Below are 17,813 nucleotides of genomic sequence, written 5' to 3' on the forward strand. Positions count from 1 at the left end.
GGTGGCCTGACTGATATTCATGTGAGCCGGGTAAATGTGCCCTTCAGGCACAGGGCACTGGAGCGTTACGTTTCTGAGAACTGAGAGGGCTGAATCGAACTTGGAAAGCAAGTGGATGTAGTCTGGGGTTTGTGTTGTATGCAGGCTTTGGACTGTACCTTTATATCAGTGGTGGAGGTAGTATTCAGATCTTTTACACTTGTTTATTTCAGTGAACTTTGTAAAGCACTGTGAGACAACTCTGTTGTAATATCGGGCTATACAAATAAATTGAATTGAATTGAATTGAATTTTACCACAGTTTAGAAGTACTCTGTTATATGTAAAAATCTTGCTTTCAAAAATATTTGAATAAGCATTAGCATTAAAATATACATAAAATGCCAAAAGTAAAAGCACCCAGTGGGCAGATTGACTCATTTCAGAATAACATACATGATATAATTGAATTTATTGGAGTAGATAAACTCAGTTACATTCCTCAACTGCCTGATATAATTGAGTTTTCCATGTAATACTAAATCATTGTACAATTCCACATAGTCAGGACTGAACTGAGGGATCAAGAAATGACAGTAATAAGAACTAAAAGGCCTCTGAATGGGAAAGGCTTTAGACTCCATTCACGCGACGTGATGAGGATTTCAACAGAAAACTTGTTACTGTGAGAACCTGCTCCTGTATGACAAAAATCCTCTTTGTCTGATCCGGGCCTTGCTCCACAGATAATAGAGCAAAATGTGGCCTGAGGGAGATAATTTGTTCCCAGATCTTCAGATCGCAATATTTTCATTTGAGCCCAGGAGGGGATCTCTTGAATTGCCAGCTTCTATTGTGTTCCAACAAGGGGCACGAAAGTCTTGTCAATTAATTTTTCTTTTATTCCAGACCACAGAGCGCCTGAGTGATTTCAATTATCAACCAATTAAGAGGTGTTTCCTTTTATTTACAGGCTTTGATTCCGTGCGTATCTATATTGTTTGAAAATAAGACAGGAGCGGGGTGTTAAATCACTTGAACATTTTCTCTGCATGGGCTGCTTAATATTTTCACCCCAATAGCAGGCTTTCTGTTGTGTCCCCTGGGTCACAAGCACAACAAAAGAGCATTACATCCTGTTGAACCCTCTCATCAATTGTTTAGTGGATGCTGGTCCACGGCGGTTCCCAATACAAAGACAAAAACAAGAAAAAAAACAAAACAAATCCCATTAACAGGATTCACACAGGCACACACGGAACAGGCAGCGTTTTGCGTGACAAGACTTTGGGAATAGATGGAGACAGGTGCAATATTCAGCAAACAGGTTAACATCAAACAGGCGCAGTCTGAGTCAAATCCAGCCCAGACAAAAAGCTGAACTTCTGAACCTCGTGGAAGTAAGTTAAAGGTCCGATTGCTTGTTGAAATGGGGCTATTGGAAGTGACAAGCGGAAAATGTCTCTGTCTTACACACTTTACTGCTTACAGCCACTTGACTTCAGATTTCCTGACAGGCTCTAAAGCATTTAAACCGGTTTATTCACCTCTTTCTTGGAACATCAAAACATTTGAGAACTTAATCTGATTATTTGTGTGGCGCTTTTTGGCTTTGTGAGAGACAGAAGGCACAGCTGGGTCTCCAAAATATTTTAAATGGCCAATTTAAGTTGAAAATCTACAGAAAAAATGGGGGGAGGTCAATTGGTCCTGTTGTGTTTTATCTGGATAGATTTGTCTGTACAATAACAGACAAATAATGACCTGCTGAGAGACAAATAAAGCATGTCTTGTAACTAACACTTCCAAAGATGTCAGGATTGTAGTATTACACAGTCTGAAAGCAGCCTTGGAGAATATCTCTCTGACTTTTTTCATGCAACAGTCATGAAGTAGGAAAATGACACATGAGCTTCACTTATGGAGTTAAAATAAATGACTTTTATTCAAACATCGACATGAGTTTAAATAAAACACAAAACAAAATTCAGCCTAAAATACATGTCTTATGAAAATAATTTCTGTACACAGTCTTCTTCTTGAAGACAGGGAGTCGGCCCAGCGCAGCTACAATAAGGCATAAAAACAATATCCAAAGTAAAGTACGCATCCATCAGTTCAGTGGTGGATTTCAGTGGGCTGATTTGTGAATTAATTAATTTTCTACATATAAACATGTTTCAAACCATAATAAAGAAGAGGCAGTTTATAGCCAGTTAGGAGGTGTTACTGTGAAACAAATGGCAGTTCTCTTCCAGTGCTAGTTTTACAATGAGGCCTACTAAACCAGACACGAGTAATCAGTAATAACAGCAGGCTACTAAAGACTGTGAAGGCTAAAAATGAGTGATAAATTACTTTTTCTGTGAGCAGCTCAACACTGGCAAAGACAGTCTACACCTCTGTTCCTTCCCGGCTGTATATGAGGTTATTAACACTAAAGTGGTTGGAGAGGCTCTGTACTGATGTGTAATAGTTCATTCTGTTGTTGTCAGAGTTCAGAGGAGAGATTAAAGTGGGCGAGTAGGAGCCCAGTCCTGACATGCCCTCTCTGGTCTGAGACAGTCCCCCGAGATGCCCGGAGCCGTAGTCCCGCTCCCCGCCCCGGGACACGTCGCCGCCAACGCCGCCGCCGCCGCCGCCCGCCAGCAGCGAGTTCACGCTGGACGCGAAGCTGCTGAAACACGGGCTGTGCTCCGCGGACGGAGACGGGGACGACTTGGGCTCAGTGGAGGCCGGAGATCCGTGCAGGCTGGGCGGGGAGGAGCTCAGCAGGCTGGCGGTGTCGGAGAGCTTGTGCGGGCCGTCCTCTGACTTGACGGGGAGAGCCGCGCTGTCAGCTCCGTTTATGTCCGCTCTCCTTTTCCTCTTCCGCCTGAAGTTCCCGTTGTCGAACATCTTCTCACAGTTGGGATCCAGCGTCCAGTAGTTCCCTTTACCTGGATGAGGAAATAAAACGAGGGGTTAAATATGGAAGACAAACTTTAAACTCAAATTGAATCTACAATGATTTCATCTTTATAATCTTTAAAACTGACAATTAGTTGGATCATCATATCATCATCATTTTTTTTGTTTGTTTTAAAAGCAGTTACAACTATTTTAATAGCTTTGTAGACCAAAAAAATAGCAGCCTCAATAGAAATATCCCACTGAAATACTAGTTTTGGTTGAATAGTCCACACTCACCAGGGTCATCCTCGTCCCGTGCCACTTTTTTGAAACAGTCATTGAGTGACAAGTTGTGGCGAATCGAGTTCTGCCATCCAGCTTTACTCTTCTTGTAGAAAGGGAAGTTGTCTGCTACATACTGATATATCTGACTGAGAGTTAACTTTTTGTCTTGGGCGTTCTGTATGGCCATGGCTATCAGCGCTGAGTAGGAATAAGGTGGTCTGACCATCTTGAAGAGTTCCTGCTGGCTGGATATGGACAGCCACCCCAGGTCTGCCCCACCAAACCCGGTGGGAGGCGGCAAGAACTGCCTCTGGTTCGACCCGTATCCAGACTGAATGTAGGACGTGCCGTTGTTCCCGGGAAGGTAAGGAGAGGAGTTGATGCTGGGTCCGTTCAGCCACAGGTACGGGTTCGTGGACGGGGAGGTGTACTCTCCGAGGCCGTAGCTGGTGGGGTGCGTCGGCGGCCTCTGAGGGTGATGGTGGTGGAGGTTCTGCTGGTACACACCGTAGTTATCGCAGTACACGGCCATGTCCAGGATTTCCTGAGCGCTGTGGTGCTGAATGGGGCTGGTCTGCTGGTTAGATGGTTGGTGTCCAAAAGCGTTCATAATCCGCTCTAACCAGATTCCCAAAACCTAATTTCGTCTCTGTGTCTCTCCCTCAAGACTGAACTCATCCACAGAGGGAGGAGTATTTATGCGCAGCGCTCCTCCACAGGTAGCCCATTGAAGAAAACTTTTGGGACGGTCACACCCCTCTTTTCTGTCCCGCTACAGCCCAGTTGTATTGCCCCAATTTCCCTATCAATGAACACCGATACTGCCTCTAACTGCAACCCTGGGCTTCGTGTTATTTTAAGGTATATTCTCATTAAGGCGTGTTAGTGACTTATAACTAGTGCCCGTGCGTAATTACGCACGGGAGCTTGTGTTAGCTATGGCAAAGCCTTTATATTTAGAATTAGTTTTAAACAAAATTGTCAAAGACAAAGTAGAGCTTTGCACTATATACGTTAGTAGATATGATGTACTAATGAAGACCACTAGTATAATTATTTCTCTAGAGTTCTTGTGGTTCCCAAATATATGTATTGTTGTTAGTATATAGAGACTCCAGTTATAGCAAGTATATATTCACTAAACAAATCACTCATATTTCATATAAATGTAAATCTAAAAATATTTTAGCAGCACATTAATGAACAATAAATATGGGCCGTAACACCTGGATGAAAATAGAATTCATTATTATTCACATTTTCTGCGCACTGATTGTCACCGTGTCAGAACTCGTTGAACCTTCTGGGGGACAGTGTCAACCCCAAACAACGTAGACCCACATGTGTTTGTAAAAACCCTCCTTCTCTTAAGAAATTCGTTTGCAATAAACACTTCACAGGTACCGCAAGTTTAGTGTCAACAAGTGACTCGTGGAAAAAATACACCCAGCAGGCTGACAATGAAGCCCGGCTACAGCCTGCTGTACCTGGCTTGTAATAAAACTCGGTCTGATGTTTAATTTACATCATTATATTACATCAAACCTAAATGAGTTTTACAACAGAGAAAACAATATGAGAATGTCACTTTTGAATTAGGCAAATTAAAAGTGTTGCAACAGCCCAAAATACTGAGAATGGGAGCAAACCCTTAAACTTTTATGGTATAATAAGTAAAATGTTATTAGATTAGAATAAGATGAGGAAAAACGATGATAACTTTAAATAGATCCCTTCAAAGTGTAACTTTCCTCTCAAAGTGGAATAAGGCCCACATTTCTTTATTTCATACACTGTAAGGGGACTTATGCACATAACAATAAGAGTCTGATATAACAGACTGTACACCAATTTCATTGATTTGATCAGAAGGACAATACCACCTCTCATGGTTTCTAGAGCCGACCTCTAGCAATCAAATTCCCTGAGTTTCGATCAAGAGGAAATTTGAAAAGCGTACATTAGTCGCCCTATAATATTTGAACAATACAATACAATATGCAGAACAATATTCCACACAGATTTCATTTTTTTTTGCCCCTGGAATTAACGCCTGGAGGACATTTTATGGCGTGAGTAGGATTTACACGACTGAAATTGTAAATTTACAGCGAATTTAACAGGTCAGTTTTTGATTTATTAAGTCTCCTCTGTGTGCAGGTCTGCTGTCATCCCCGTGAGGAGTGGGCTCCGCAGGTTGCTGCTGGACTCCTGCACTAATCGGCAGAACATTCCTCCTCTCCATGACCTTGATGTAATTGTTTGGCTCCAAGGTGTTGTCCCGACCACAGGCCGTACAGCGGCGGCAAGCAGTGGACTCCACGGGGGGGAAGTGGCATTTAACCCCCAGATGAAAACAACACAACCTGTTAGGTGTCTAACACCCAGTCCAGCTAATTACTGCTGACTGGGCATCTGAATCTGAAACTATTCAAGCAATAACTTCAATCCTTCATCCTCCTTAAATAGTCATAATCTTTAAGGAAGTTTTGAATTGCCTCATGATCCCTTATGACTTTTAAATCTAATATATAATTTATTTGTGGTTCAGTTATTTTAATTGCTGTAGGGATTTCTTTTAAATATGGTTATCATGCTATCACTGTTCTCTTGGCCTGGGGTTGATTAAAAGTAGGCAGACCTCAGAAATAAGAATTGTTGTGTTGAAGCATTAATTTTCCCATCTTTTTTTTTTTCTCAGATTAAATTTCAGAGTTGTCAAATGTGGCTCGACATGACAAACTCAAGCGCCCGTGCCATTGTAAAGTAATAATTCAAACTTGCTGACTGTGTGTGTGGGGGATGGGGACGGGGGTGGAGGGGTGTCTATTGTTGCTCTGTCATGTCTGTCTTCATCCCCTGTTTCCTCGAGCTTTTTGAGATCATGGGAGCTTTTCTTTGGGAGATCAAGTCAGTCATGGCGGGGTCAAAGAGGCAGGGCAGAGCCACCGCAGGCCCCTTCAGAGCTGAGAGCAGAGTTACACCACTGCTGCAGGTGATGGGAGAATCACCCACACTGCGTCTTCTCCTTTCAGTATGGAGCAACATATTCCACTGCTGGGATTGCAGCTAAACACTGGCTGGAATCAACAAAGACCCTCAGGGTTAATAAGGCCTGCTTTCCACAAACAGCCTTGGCTTTCACCATGTGGCTGTATGAGTTAGACATCTGCTAACTGTTTATTGCTTTGAAGTAATTACCAGACTATTAGCTGCACTTAAGGCCAATAAAATCATGAGAGGCCCAGATAAAGTCATTAATTCTGACTGTGTAAACAAAATTATCCCTTTGTGCAGCCAGGGGCTTGTCCCTCTCAGAGTCTCCCCCCAGTGGAGGAACAAAGAAAACAGACATCAGCGCTAATTAATGTACATCCTGGATGCAGAGTGACATAAAATAAAAGCTGGTCTTGCTGAATACATCGCAGAAAGTTAATTCCTCAGCAGCCCCGACTGTCCCGGAGATTAAAGACACTTGAAGTGTTGCGATCTAAAACTTGGCAGGCAGAGCAACTGTCTGGCCCATCCTTCATTTCTACACTGGATGGTCTTTATTCTTCAAAATGGCAAAGACATATCCACTGCAAGAGCCATTTATAACAGGGCCTCTAGCTGAGCTGTGCACTCTTTCGCAACCATTTCACGAGTTTAAAGGGGTAAATAATGGGTACTTTTAAGATCAATGTCCTTACTTTTCTTATAAATTATTTCAAATGTCACATCATGCCACTTCTTGACAACATATATGGATGTTAGGACAACAAAGCCTTCTAATTCACAGAGAAGTCAACTGTATGTGTGCCAAATGCATCAAGTTCCCACATCATTCTTATGGAATTTGCGTAATGGAGCACGACTGGCTTCCAAACAGTTATGGTGTCACAAAATAATCCCATTCATACACACCTTAAACTGATATTTATGGCAAGCACAGAGGAATGTTTCCCCCTCAGCGGATGAACGTGAAAACAAACTCATTCTGCACAGTGAAGTATAAACATCCAAGTGATGGAGCAAAAAGGAAAACATATTTTTGAGTGGCAGGGGACTTTGGGTCAATAGAGTCGGCTCAGGTTAGCACATAAACATTTTAAGGCATTCATCTACCTGCAAGGCCCAATGACGAGGATATGTTTCGTAGTAATTAGATGTCCCTCTCTGTGTAGTCCCCTTTGACCAATTACTGTTTGGCCTTGACGGCCCGTCTCAGGGAGCTAAGGAGGCAGCCCTGCAGACAGCACGCTGACTGAGGGAGAAATACAACCAGCCTGGCCTTCTGCTTCCCTGCTGCTGGTTGCATTAGCTTAATTCTCTCCTCCGCTGGGCAGATTTACACCTCTGCTCCTGATTACATCCTTGGAGAGATCCGATGTTACTGGTCTGTTAGATCCCAAATCACTCTCTGCTGGGCCCACATCAGTTGCAGAGAGGTTAAATATACTCTGCCGGTTGTCTCCTTGTGTGGGCTCTGAAATACAGAAACTTGGCATAGAAGAGGAGAATCATGAAATGAGATTTTGTTAGCAGAGATATTTCAACTCTAAAATTTCATCACCCATTAAATAACTGCTGCTTCAATTCACTGGCGCAAAGATACCATGGACATGCTTTGATATAGTAGGGTGCTGGTGGTGTCAAGACTATTAATATGACCTTAAAATTATATATACACAAGCCAAAGGTTTATGTCACTTTGGTAATTACTCATCTAGGCAGTGTGATGTGGCAGGCAGGCAGCACTAATAGTATCACCCAGATGAGGGCAGCATTGCTTTAAACATGACACCTTCAGCGTTACTCAATAAACCAAAATCTTTATAATACCCATCCATCAACCATGCTGTGCAGTTTTCTGGGAGGCAAAATATATCAAAATCCTGAATCTGATCTTTATATTGATTTTAATCACGCAGAATTGAAAAAATACAGAGGCTTAAGAATTTGAAGCGAAAGTAATGAAATATGTTCCTCTGTGTGGAAGTTTGCTGTCTGAGTACGCAGGATTTTGCCTTTACAGCATATACAGTTCCACACCACTAAATGTTTACGCTTGCTGCTTTAGAATTATGTACAATATTACTTTAATAATACATTTATTCTGTTCTGAAAAGGTCATCAATATGCCAGAGTATTATAATCTCAGAGGTAAGCATCGTGTGTATGATAATCACATTTTGCCAATTTAACTGTCAGAGCTGTGATGAAAACTTGCTCTCAGTGGAGTCTTAGTTATGAGTTTGTCATGGTATTGGTGGGAATCTATGAAAAACATCCATTGATCCTATACTTGCAGAAGGAAAGCTTCTGAGGCAGCTCACAAATACAGACATGAGATCAAAAAGACCAAATTATAAAGATTTAATTAAAACCAAATCAATATTCTGCGATTGAGACAGCATGCCTATGGCACTTCTTAGTTATTTCTATGTGAGGCTGAAAGTAGCTGGGAACTCTGCTTCCTCATCAAACCAGTTCTCCACCCCCGATCTCCAGGTATGTTTCCTAGCAACACGTCTCACCGACTGTCTGGGAAAACCCTGTGCTTCATAATAGCCTCAGCTAATATAGATCACCACCACTAGACTGACTCCCTCAAACCAAGATAATAAGCCTGTGTGCAGAATGTACATTTTGTATTTAGTGTTGAATACAGCACAGAAACATGCATGCTAACAGGCTCTGATTTAAAATGCCAGCAGTTCTCCGGTGCTTTATAGTCCGGTGTCGACTTGTGTCTGTGCCTGTAAGAGCTGCTTGTGACGGCCGCTCTTGATAAGAGAGTGATGGAGTGTCTGTCTGGAGTGTGTAAAGTTGGAAGTGGTACAGAAAAACAATATTAAAGTGTTCAATCAAAGGCTTGGCTCATGGCTACCAGTCCAGGTATTTCCTATATGCTGTTTCAACAGATTACAAATGTGCTAGAAGGACAGTTTGCTATCTGCAAAATCTCACACTTTAACAGCATAAAGACATTTGAAACTGTCTTTATGCTCGGCAGAGCAGGCAACTGTCGAGGAGGACCCGAGGAGGTCTGTTATTATTTTAGTTTGTGTGGTCATGTGGATACATTTCTAAATGCAGCTGTGTTTTATCAGAAATTTTGCAAGTAACTGAAAATCTGGGCAAAGTGATGTTTTTCCAAAATAGGAGTCATGTGGGGCTGCAATTTATGACTATGGTCGTTATCGATTAGTCTGATGATTATTTCCCTGTCGATCACTGAATCATTTAGGGCACACAACAGTAGAAAATATTACCGAGTAAAATCAACCCAAATTTGAAATAAACATAATCAAACTGATTGTTTTTGCCCAATTAAAAGTCTGAAAATCAAAGTGATTGAGTTTGACATCATAAAATCTGTGAATTTTTGGCTTTTTTGCTCACAAACAAACCTCTCCTCAAAAACCAAGCTAAACACGTTTGGCCTTTTTCACTTGAAAAATAACTTTTCAGCTCTTTTCAGCTCTGTCATGGGTCATGACAGAGACATGCAAATTAAACTGTATCTTCATATCACTAACCTTGTTTTGTTATAGCACAAGGAGCTGTGCAACTGAAAAAAATCTGCTATTATCTTTTAAAAGACATTTAATGAAGATTCCTCAGTGAAAGAGTGACATTGAGGCAAAGCAAAGGCAATTGACTCAATATCACTGTTCAGTAGATATTTCTTGAGGACAATGCAGATGCTCCTAAAACCGAGTAAACACCAGCCCTGTTCTCGCCACACAAGTGATGTTTGCTCTGTCACTGAGCACAATTCATTCAGCCAGTTTACTGAACCACTCTGTGACAACTCTGCTGCGATACAAAGGTTATGGTTCCTGCACGACACTATCTGTGACAGCTACACACAACACTCTACTTTCATGGTGACATGTATTGACTTGCTGGTGAAGCTGTATGTTTGTTTACAATAGGCATCAGCACATTTAGTTGGCAATGGGTGGTCTAAATGCAGATCTTTTTCATTTTTAGACAGGGTGGCATTTAGAATGGAAATTACCATCTTACTTTCAAGATTCATTTTATCTTCTTTATTAGACAGTTAACTTAAATTATGGGAACAAAGAGGGGGATGGCATGCAATAAAGTTTTTTTTTAGCTGGATTGGGCCACGAGTTGGTTGGATTTCTTTGAAACTTGGTCCCCTGATGATAAATCATATTGACTTTAGTGATTCTTACTTCTAAATACTTGCAAAATGAATGATATTCCCTTCCTTTGTGCTTACTCCTAATTAGCAAATGTTAGCAAGCTAACACAAAACTAGGATGGTGATGGTAAACTTTATGTTTACTGCTAATTAGCAAATGCTAGCATGCTAACACACCACGGTGAACATGTTAAATATTATACCTGCTTAACTTGTAGCATTGTCATCATGAGCATGTGTGCTGACATGGCCATGCGTTACGGCCTTGTGAAGCTGCTGGCATGACTGTAGACTCGTAGTTATGTCTGAAAATACCTTGCCTGTGCAAAAATGAATCTGTATGTCCTGAGAAGCTATGCACAGTGTCTGCCACATTCACAATATAAACACAACTGCTAACCATGTCCATTACATGTAGTGAGTTTAGTGGATATATGCACAGTTGTTGATTTATGGAAATACAGTCCTCTTTCATAATGCGAAGGAGACATTTAAAGAGAAGCATGCACATTTGCAGCCTCCCAGCAAATGAGAGCGTGTCAAGAGGGAAGGAAAATATACACATTATTCCACACTGAAATGACAAATGAGATGGGGATGGAGTGCGTTGTAAATACATTTCTCCTGGAGAGAAGGAGCTAGCTCGCAGCTTTCCCCTCACAAAGCCTCTGGAAATCCTCTCAATTAAGGGATGCATTTCCCTATGCTTTGAGGAGAGAGAGGGTGAAGCATAATGCCTGAGCACAAATCACTGAGAGCCTATTGAAATAGCTGCCAGTTAACTATGTAATATTACCACTGCTGAAATGCTTCACCCTTTATCCCTTTTCAATTGCAAGGCTAGATACTGAGTGTGCACTGGGTATTCTTGATAAGTGAATTATGCCATTGATGAAAGTTTTTATCCCCACCTCAGTTTGGAAAGAATGAACTAATCATTGCATCGCAATAAGCAGGTTACAGTGACTATAAAAATAGTATTGGACCCCCTTGGACTTCTTTTATTGTTTTACTTTAAATCACTAAAACTTTTAATGCCCAAGTGAGAAAGAAATTGTGAAACGGACTTAAATTAAGTACATAGTAAGATAGCTATGTGACTGACTGCATAAATGTCCACCCCCCCTTGAGTCAGTGGTGCCTTTTGACATCTAATGCATTCTAAGCAGATGGATCTATGTCAGCATTGCATACCCATTATTCTTTGCAAAACTGGTCAAACTCTGTTGAGCTGCACACACTCTGTGACTATAGAACATTTTTCGACTCTGTTATACCTTGATTTTTTTTTTCTTTTTCATATTTTGCCACATTTGTGTTCCCTCTACCTTTACAAACCTTCCTTGCTGCAGAGAGACATCCCCACAGCATGCTGCTGGGCCATGTCATGTGAGTTCTTCTTTTTTCCTACTGTGTTTTTCTCTTTGCCACAGCTCCATAAAACTGCTCTTTGTGAATCACAGGGGCAACACTTGCTGTATGGACAGTGTCTCAACCCCGTAGCTGCTTCACGGCGTCCACAGGCTCGCTCCAGGTGGATTTACAGCTGTGCCGTTTTTTTAAATGCTTGACCTCATTGTACTTCGCTGTGTTTCAGTAACCTCGTCGCAGACTTGTTTGTTACTTTATATTCATGATGTAGCTTTTGCCAGGACACTGATTAAGCAGGTGTTGTACCTTCCAGATTCAAATGTTTTTACTAACAGATGATTCCCATTCAACCTGTTATGCGACTTCTAAAAACAATTGGCAGCACCAGTGATGACAGCAGGTGTGTCACAGTACAAGGGGGGTGAGCACTAACACAACAGACCTTTTCACAGAAGACATTTTGAGGTGTCACACTTGGACAAGCACAGGTGCAAATAATAAAATGACTGCTGGATGCATTACATTAAGCTGCTTCAGTTTCAGGTGTCCAAGCTTACTGTGGTACTTATAGAGCACTGAGCCATCGGTAGTTTAAACAGTAACACTGATTTAACTAGTAACACATGCTTTTTTTCTATCATTACAATTACTAATTATTTTGGGTTGTAATTTGAGATGTGGGACAACAGATCAATTTGTAGAGAATTATAGATTATATATATTTTGAGTCTGCGTTTTCATTTACATTCAATGCGTTTCACTATTATAAAATCTGAAGTCTAAAAAAGTCAAAAGGGGAAGTTGAATACTTTTTATAGGCAACGCATGCAAAAGATGTAAGAGCTCTAAATCATCGCTGTACAAACTGTGATCGCCTGCTTGTTAATCACCCTCAAGTTGTTTAGTAGCGCAGTGGCCACCGCTTTAACACTCTACACAGTACTTTGGCTTGTAGCTATCGATCGGCGATTAGGAGTGGTTGATTAGTTTGTGGCCATTAACGGTCATTCATTCTTCTCATGTGGCACCTTATACACCCCCTAAGCTTTTCACATGGAATCAATTGAAACCATAAATTCCACCAGTGTGACGTTTAAGTTATCTTGCAATAGGTCGTATGCGCATCAGGACTGAGCAAAGGCTTTAATGAACACCATCATGTTTTTGTCCTTGTAAGTAGAGTATGGCACTGCACAGTGGCAAGGCTAATGGTCGTTAGAGAGTGTTAGGTAGTCAAGCCTTGAAGGGAACTGGAAGAATGATGAATGAGGGAAACCATGAGAGAAAATAACACTGGTATGATAGGAAAACTTGCATTTTTATTGAATATTACTCTTTCCATTTCTCTCTGTGTTTTTGTAGAGCAATTTATTATCAAGACGGATAGTACATGGTCAAACGAAGGTCCTATGGTGCACATACCGACCTGGTATTCAGCCGTGATAACATGTACACAACAATGATCGGCCCTCACCAGGATTAAATGAATTTTACTGTTGGACTAAATGAGCACAGATGAGGAAAGAGGGAACTCTTTCTTTCCTGTGATTGGTACAGGAAGTACGACAGGTAATGGAATAGACTGCAGATAAGTATTGACTTATTTTCTATATAATGATTTTTCAAAGCTTTACTGCCTTTCTGATGAATTCTAGCCCCTTACAGCATCAATTCTGTTGAGAATTATATACGCAAGTCAAATTGTTTGCTTGGTTTATTAATGAACAATTAAGAAACAGCACTGAATTTTGCATTTTGATAGTAGGTGTATTACTAACATAATAATGAGACATTTTATAGTCTGACAAAATATGTTAAAACCACCCCTGAGCGACACTATTACACATGGTCTCTTAAGGCTGCTTTTACCAAATAAACCACCAGAAGAAAAGATGTCATTCAGTGTTCCTAATTAGGACAAGAGAGCTTCATAAACCCCAACTTTCTTGAGATGTAATAAATAAAAAACATCTTCAAACAACAGATGCTACAGTTTGAGCAATTCTCCTCAGGCGGACACCCACTCACAAAGTGTCAGCAGAATAGGAAAGCAGAGGAATATGAGCCACCCGGGGCAAACACTTCAAAAGGGTCCCACAAGCTGGTTTTATGGTTCAGACAATGAGGCCAGCAAATACATTCACAAAATGTGCAAATGACAGTTCAGAAATTGAAGGTTCAAAAGCACAATTTTACAGAAACTTTGAGTTACTGGAGCACAAATAACAGCTGGAAACTGCTAAAAACTAAAATATATGTTTAATGAGTTTTCTCAATATTAGAAAGAATATGACTAATAAAGCTGCATGGAGAAAATCCCTAATAAATTATTAAAACTGATGGTTTAAGTTATCTAAAACACCTCTCTTTATCAGTATAGAATGGCATTGTGATTAAAGACTTTTCTTAAAAACTGTATGCCTTAAATGCTGTTTATGCCACAATGATCACTGTCCCTGAACTTTAAATTAGTGAAGTTATTCTACTGACACCTAGAGTAATGCACACATTACTAAACTAATTAATGTGTGATTTAATTTAAAGCTGCTGCACAACAGATAATTGTACACTTACTTAATGGCTCAAACTCCAATCATTAATTTGGAGTCAAAATACATTAAACCCATCGAGCATAAAAAGCTGAGAAAAAAAACTTGTCAGCCTGTGCGTCTTGGATGGGAGTCCCATGACACCCAATCAATAACTTTCAGACTACGAAATTAAATAAAACCCTAAAAGATGATTAACATTTTCACACGACGTGCTATTGTGCTGCAGCAGTGTGAGGAAACGACAGTTTTAAATAGAGAAATTTAAGTATGACCTTCAGCAGTTTCTATAAAAGTAGAAGTCAAGATTGCATGAAGCGGGACAAAGCCGGCGCCTGTGGTTTGTTGGCTCATCTATGCTGCTATTCTTTCAATATGGGCCACATTCCAGATTCACACTTTCAGCTTTGAAAAAGAGAAATGATCGCTTGGTGAGCGGACACATTATGTAAATGAGATTGCATTAGCCTATATAGAAGTCATTCTGTGGCATAACACTTCCCAGTATACAACGCCTCTGTGTTGACAATGAAGTGGTTGTTGTGATGGCTGTCAATCAAGCAGGCAGAAAGCTTCGTTACAGAGTGTTCAGTAGAAGTGAGGAAACGCGTACAGATTGCCAGTTTGTTTTGGATTTCAGAAATATGAAAACACTCGTGTCTATTTTCAGCATCTCTCGCTGTAGACAAAATAATGAGGCAGACATCTTTTTTTTTTAAAAATACATACATTTGAAAGTTTATTCAGAAGTCATGTCAGTAGTGAATTGGGAACAGTCAATATTATTGAAATCCAAGGTTACAGCAATCTAGGACAAGGTCTGAACAATGATAATGCGATAGGAGTTAGTTGTATGTGCACTCCAAAATTTTGCCAATAAAATCCATGATAGGTTCTCACATACAAACTCTGTAAGGTCCCTGTCAATTCAAAACCTACGAGCCCTTTTTTGTTTCATATAAATGCCACTTAATCTAATGGTACGTTAATACAAAAAGAGTCATGGTCAAAGCACATACAAAAAAAACCTGAAATAAAATAAAATCATATATACAAACCTCTGTACATAGTGGGAATATGAATAAAAGAGAGGAATTTTTCTTTAACGAGCTATGTGCTCTCATATACTTGAGAGTGGGTCAGTATTGGAAAGCTGTTGGTCCAAGCTTATCTGTCTGAACACAATGTCCTGATAAAGTCCTGAAGTGGCGTGGTAGACAGCATCTATAAATTCAGTGACTAGTCATCTGTGCAACATGCTCCCTGTTGCAGACTGCATCACCGTCAAACTGAAGGCAAAACAAGAAAGGAAATAAAAAAAAGATGATAAGAAGGGGCGGGCTGCAGTGAGGTATTCATCTTGTCAAGCTGGGACAGGGAGCGAGGAATGTGTGGGTAAAAACAAACGCTTTTTTGGGGAGGGGGGGCGGTTACTGTTGATGTTGTTTTTGTTGCGTTGTCAGTGTGTTGTTTGGTCCTGCTGTCAGTGTCTTTGTTCACTGTACAATTCCTGAATCGATGGAGGCCTGCTTCCTGGTGGTCTTGGGAGGAGGTGGAGGAGGGGTCTTGCTGGGGAGCGGAGGTGGAACGGGCTGCAAACAGACACAACAGTAGCCTTGAAATTGCCATTTTCTCAAATAAGGGCAACGTGGCTTTCCGCTAAACTTCAAAACTCCGGATTAAAGCTGCTATCACTCCCAAAGGGATTGACAGGTCTTTTAATACATGGGCTAATGCCAGGATCAGCTTACACAACATTTATGTCTTCTAAGATAGTCACTATGCCAGATTAGGTGATCATAGCACCTTAAACTGACAAAATACACTGTGAACAGGAACAGGTGAGGAAAGAGACAGACTGTCAGAATTTGTTGCTTTCCATTGCTGGTGTATGGGAGCAAAATTTTCCTTCTAAACACCCCACATCTATTGGTTTGGCAGCAAATTTAGGCTGATATCATGTAGCCTGATCCTGGAGCAACACTAGACACCTAAATCTAAGCTTTTACTCTTTTCTGATGCTGATAAATACTTTTTTGTCATCAATCATTTTCAACAAAACCACAGGAGAGCAGCCCTGTATTAGTTGAAAAACACAAAAACTGTGAACTGTTTCATCTCTAAATCATGTTATTTCCCTGAATATACTCCATATTTATGTGGTCAGATTTTAATCCTAATTCACTCCAGATAGAAAAAGTCTGAAATGTTTAAGCTCTACTGTCCCCCCGCATGCCCTTCCTACCTAAGACACCTGACTTCGCAACAGAGACAAAAGACAAGGAGTAATGCTCGTCAATGACCTCACCTCTGCCTCCATCAAGGACTGTAAATGGAGAGTGGCTGTCACTCAGTCTCAGAACATCTGCTCTCACTACACTGCTGTCAGCCTGCTGCCACACTGTGTGCACAGGCTCCGGTTTACTACCTGTCCACGAGCCGTGACAGTGGATAAATAAGATTAGTTAACGGAGTGGCGAGGCGAGAGGATGGCTAGCGTAGACGTCTGTGAGTGTGGAGAGACGAGCCGCTGATTAACAGCGGGAGAGCTCCTGATGGATGTGAGAGGTAAAGTAATCATCCAATCAATCACGTCTGAGCGCCGGGCCGGCTGGGGGGAACAAGTATAAATAACAGCGGGGTGGACAGGCGGGTGTAGGCCCTTGCTGCTAACTGACTTGATGCCTACACTCTTCTGTGACACACATTACGAAAATGATGCACAAATGCAGTACAAGCACAACTGTGAGTGTGAGACATTCGGACACGCACACCGACAGGGACGCAAGCACATGAGCGCAGGACGTACAGGGAAGGGAACAGTGGAAGAAATTGACCCGAATGTCAAGTGCATGTAGGGGCCTCTTGTTTCAGTATAAGTGCCATGCATCATTAAGGAGCTCCTCTCAGCCGTAATTAAAACACCTACTCTTTGATGTGGCGGGGGTGGTGGAGGCGTCGAGGGACTCGTCAAGTCTTGATTATCTAGCAGGTTGCCATAATCAGCTGTGCTGCCTTTCACAGGCAGCGGAGGAGGGGTTTCACCTTTGTCAGAGCAGCCCATCCCGTTCAGCTCCAGATCTGTGTTAGAGGGCACTCATCAGCTCACATTCATCAAAGTGCATGGGCATTTCTTCAACAGTGAGGCTGGGACCCAAAATGGATCACATGGCCCATTACTGGTAGGTCCCCTCTTAGTAAGACTAATTGTATGTTTTAAAGTAACAATAAAAGAATTATAGAGAATTGAATTTAAGAGCAAAATTCTTGCAAACACTTAAAGGGGAAATGATTGTACACGTCAAGAACAGTTTAGTATTAATGTGGAGTGCTGATCAGTTGTAAAATGTTATCTGACCAGTTAGTTTGGCCCATACAGACACCATATAACACATGTAAAAGAACTCTTGCTAATGAGCATCCTTGATTACACTTCGAGCCTATTATGTGTGATCCTAGTGTTAGCAGCCAGTGACAAAGGGAGACAAATTTAGATGTAAATATGTGGTCCTGACAGTTAGAATTAGAGTATCCATTAAAAAATGTGGAGCTAATATGACACATAATGCTATTTTTTT

At 41.1% G+C, this 17,813-nt stretch overlaps 2 protein-coding genes across 3 annotated transcripts in view; both read right to left on the reverse strand.

Moving 5' to 3' along the window:
• Positions 1 to 2,373: 2,373 nt before the first annotated feature.
• Positions 2,374 to 3,766, reverse strand: foxi1 (forkhead box i1). Its single transcript, XM_070852392.1, has 2 exons — positions 3,169 to 3,766; positions 2,374 to 2,918 (listed from the first exon to the last, which is right to left on the reverse strand). The coding sequence occupies exons 1-2, from the start codon at positions 3,764 to 3,766 to the stop codon at positions 2,374 to 2,376; spliced, it is 1,143 nt and encodes a 380-aa protein (XP_070708493.1).
• An 11,204-nt stretch (positions 3,767 to 14,970) lies between these two features.
• dock1 (dedicator of cytokinesis 1) overlaps positions 14,971 to 17,813 on the reverse strand; it is a 172,129-nt gene continuing 169,286 nt past the window's right edge. For both annotated transcript variants that reach the window (XM_070851297.1, XM_070851296.1), the window contains exons 51-52: positions 17,165 to 17,316; positions 14,971 to 15,827 (exon numbers count right to left, since the gene is read on the reverse strand). In XM_070851297.1, coding sequence (XP_070707398.1) covers positions 15,732 to 15,827; positions 17,165 to 17,316 — 248 coding nt within the window. In that variant the 3' untranslated portion in view covers positions 14,971 to 15,731. The remainder of the gene's footprint in view (positions 15,828 to 17,164; positions 17,317 to 17,813) is intronic.

The sequence above is a fragment of the Pempheris klunzingeri genome, chromosome 20 (genome assembly GCF_042242105.1).
Source record: "Pempheris klunzingeri isolate RE-2024b chromosome 20, fPemKlu1.hap1, whole genome shotgun sequence".
Lineage (NCBI taxonomy): Eukaryota > Metazoa > Chordata > Actinopteri > Acropomatiformes > Pempheridae > Pempheris > Pempheris klunzingeri.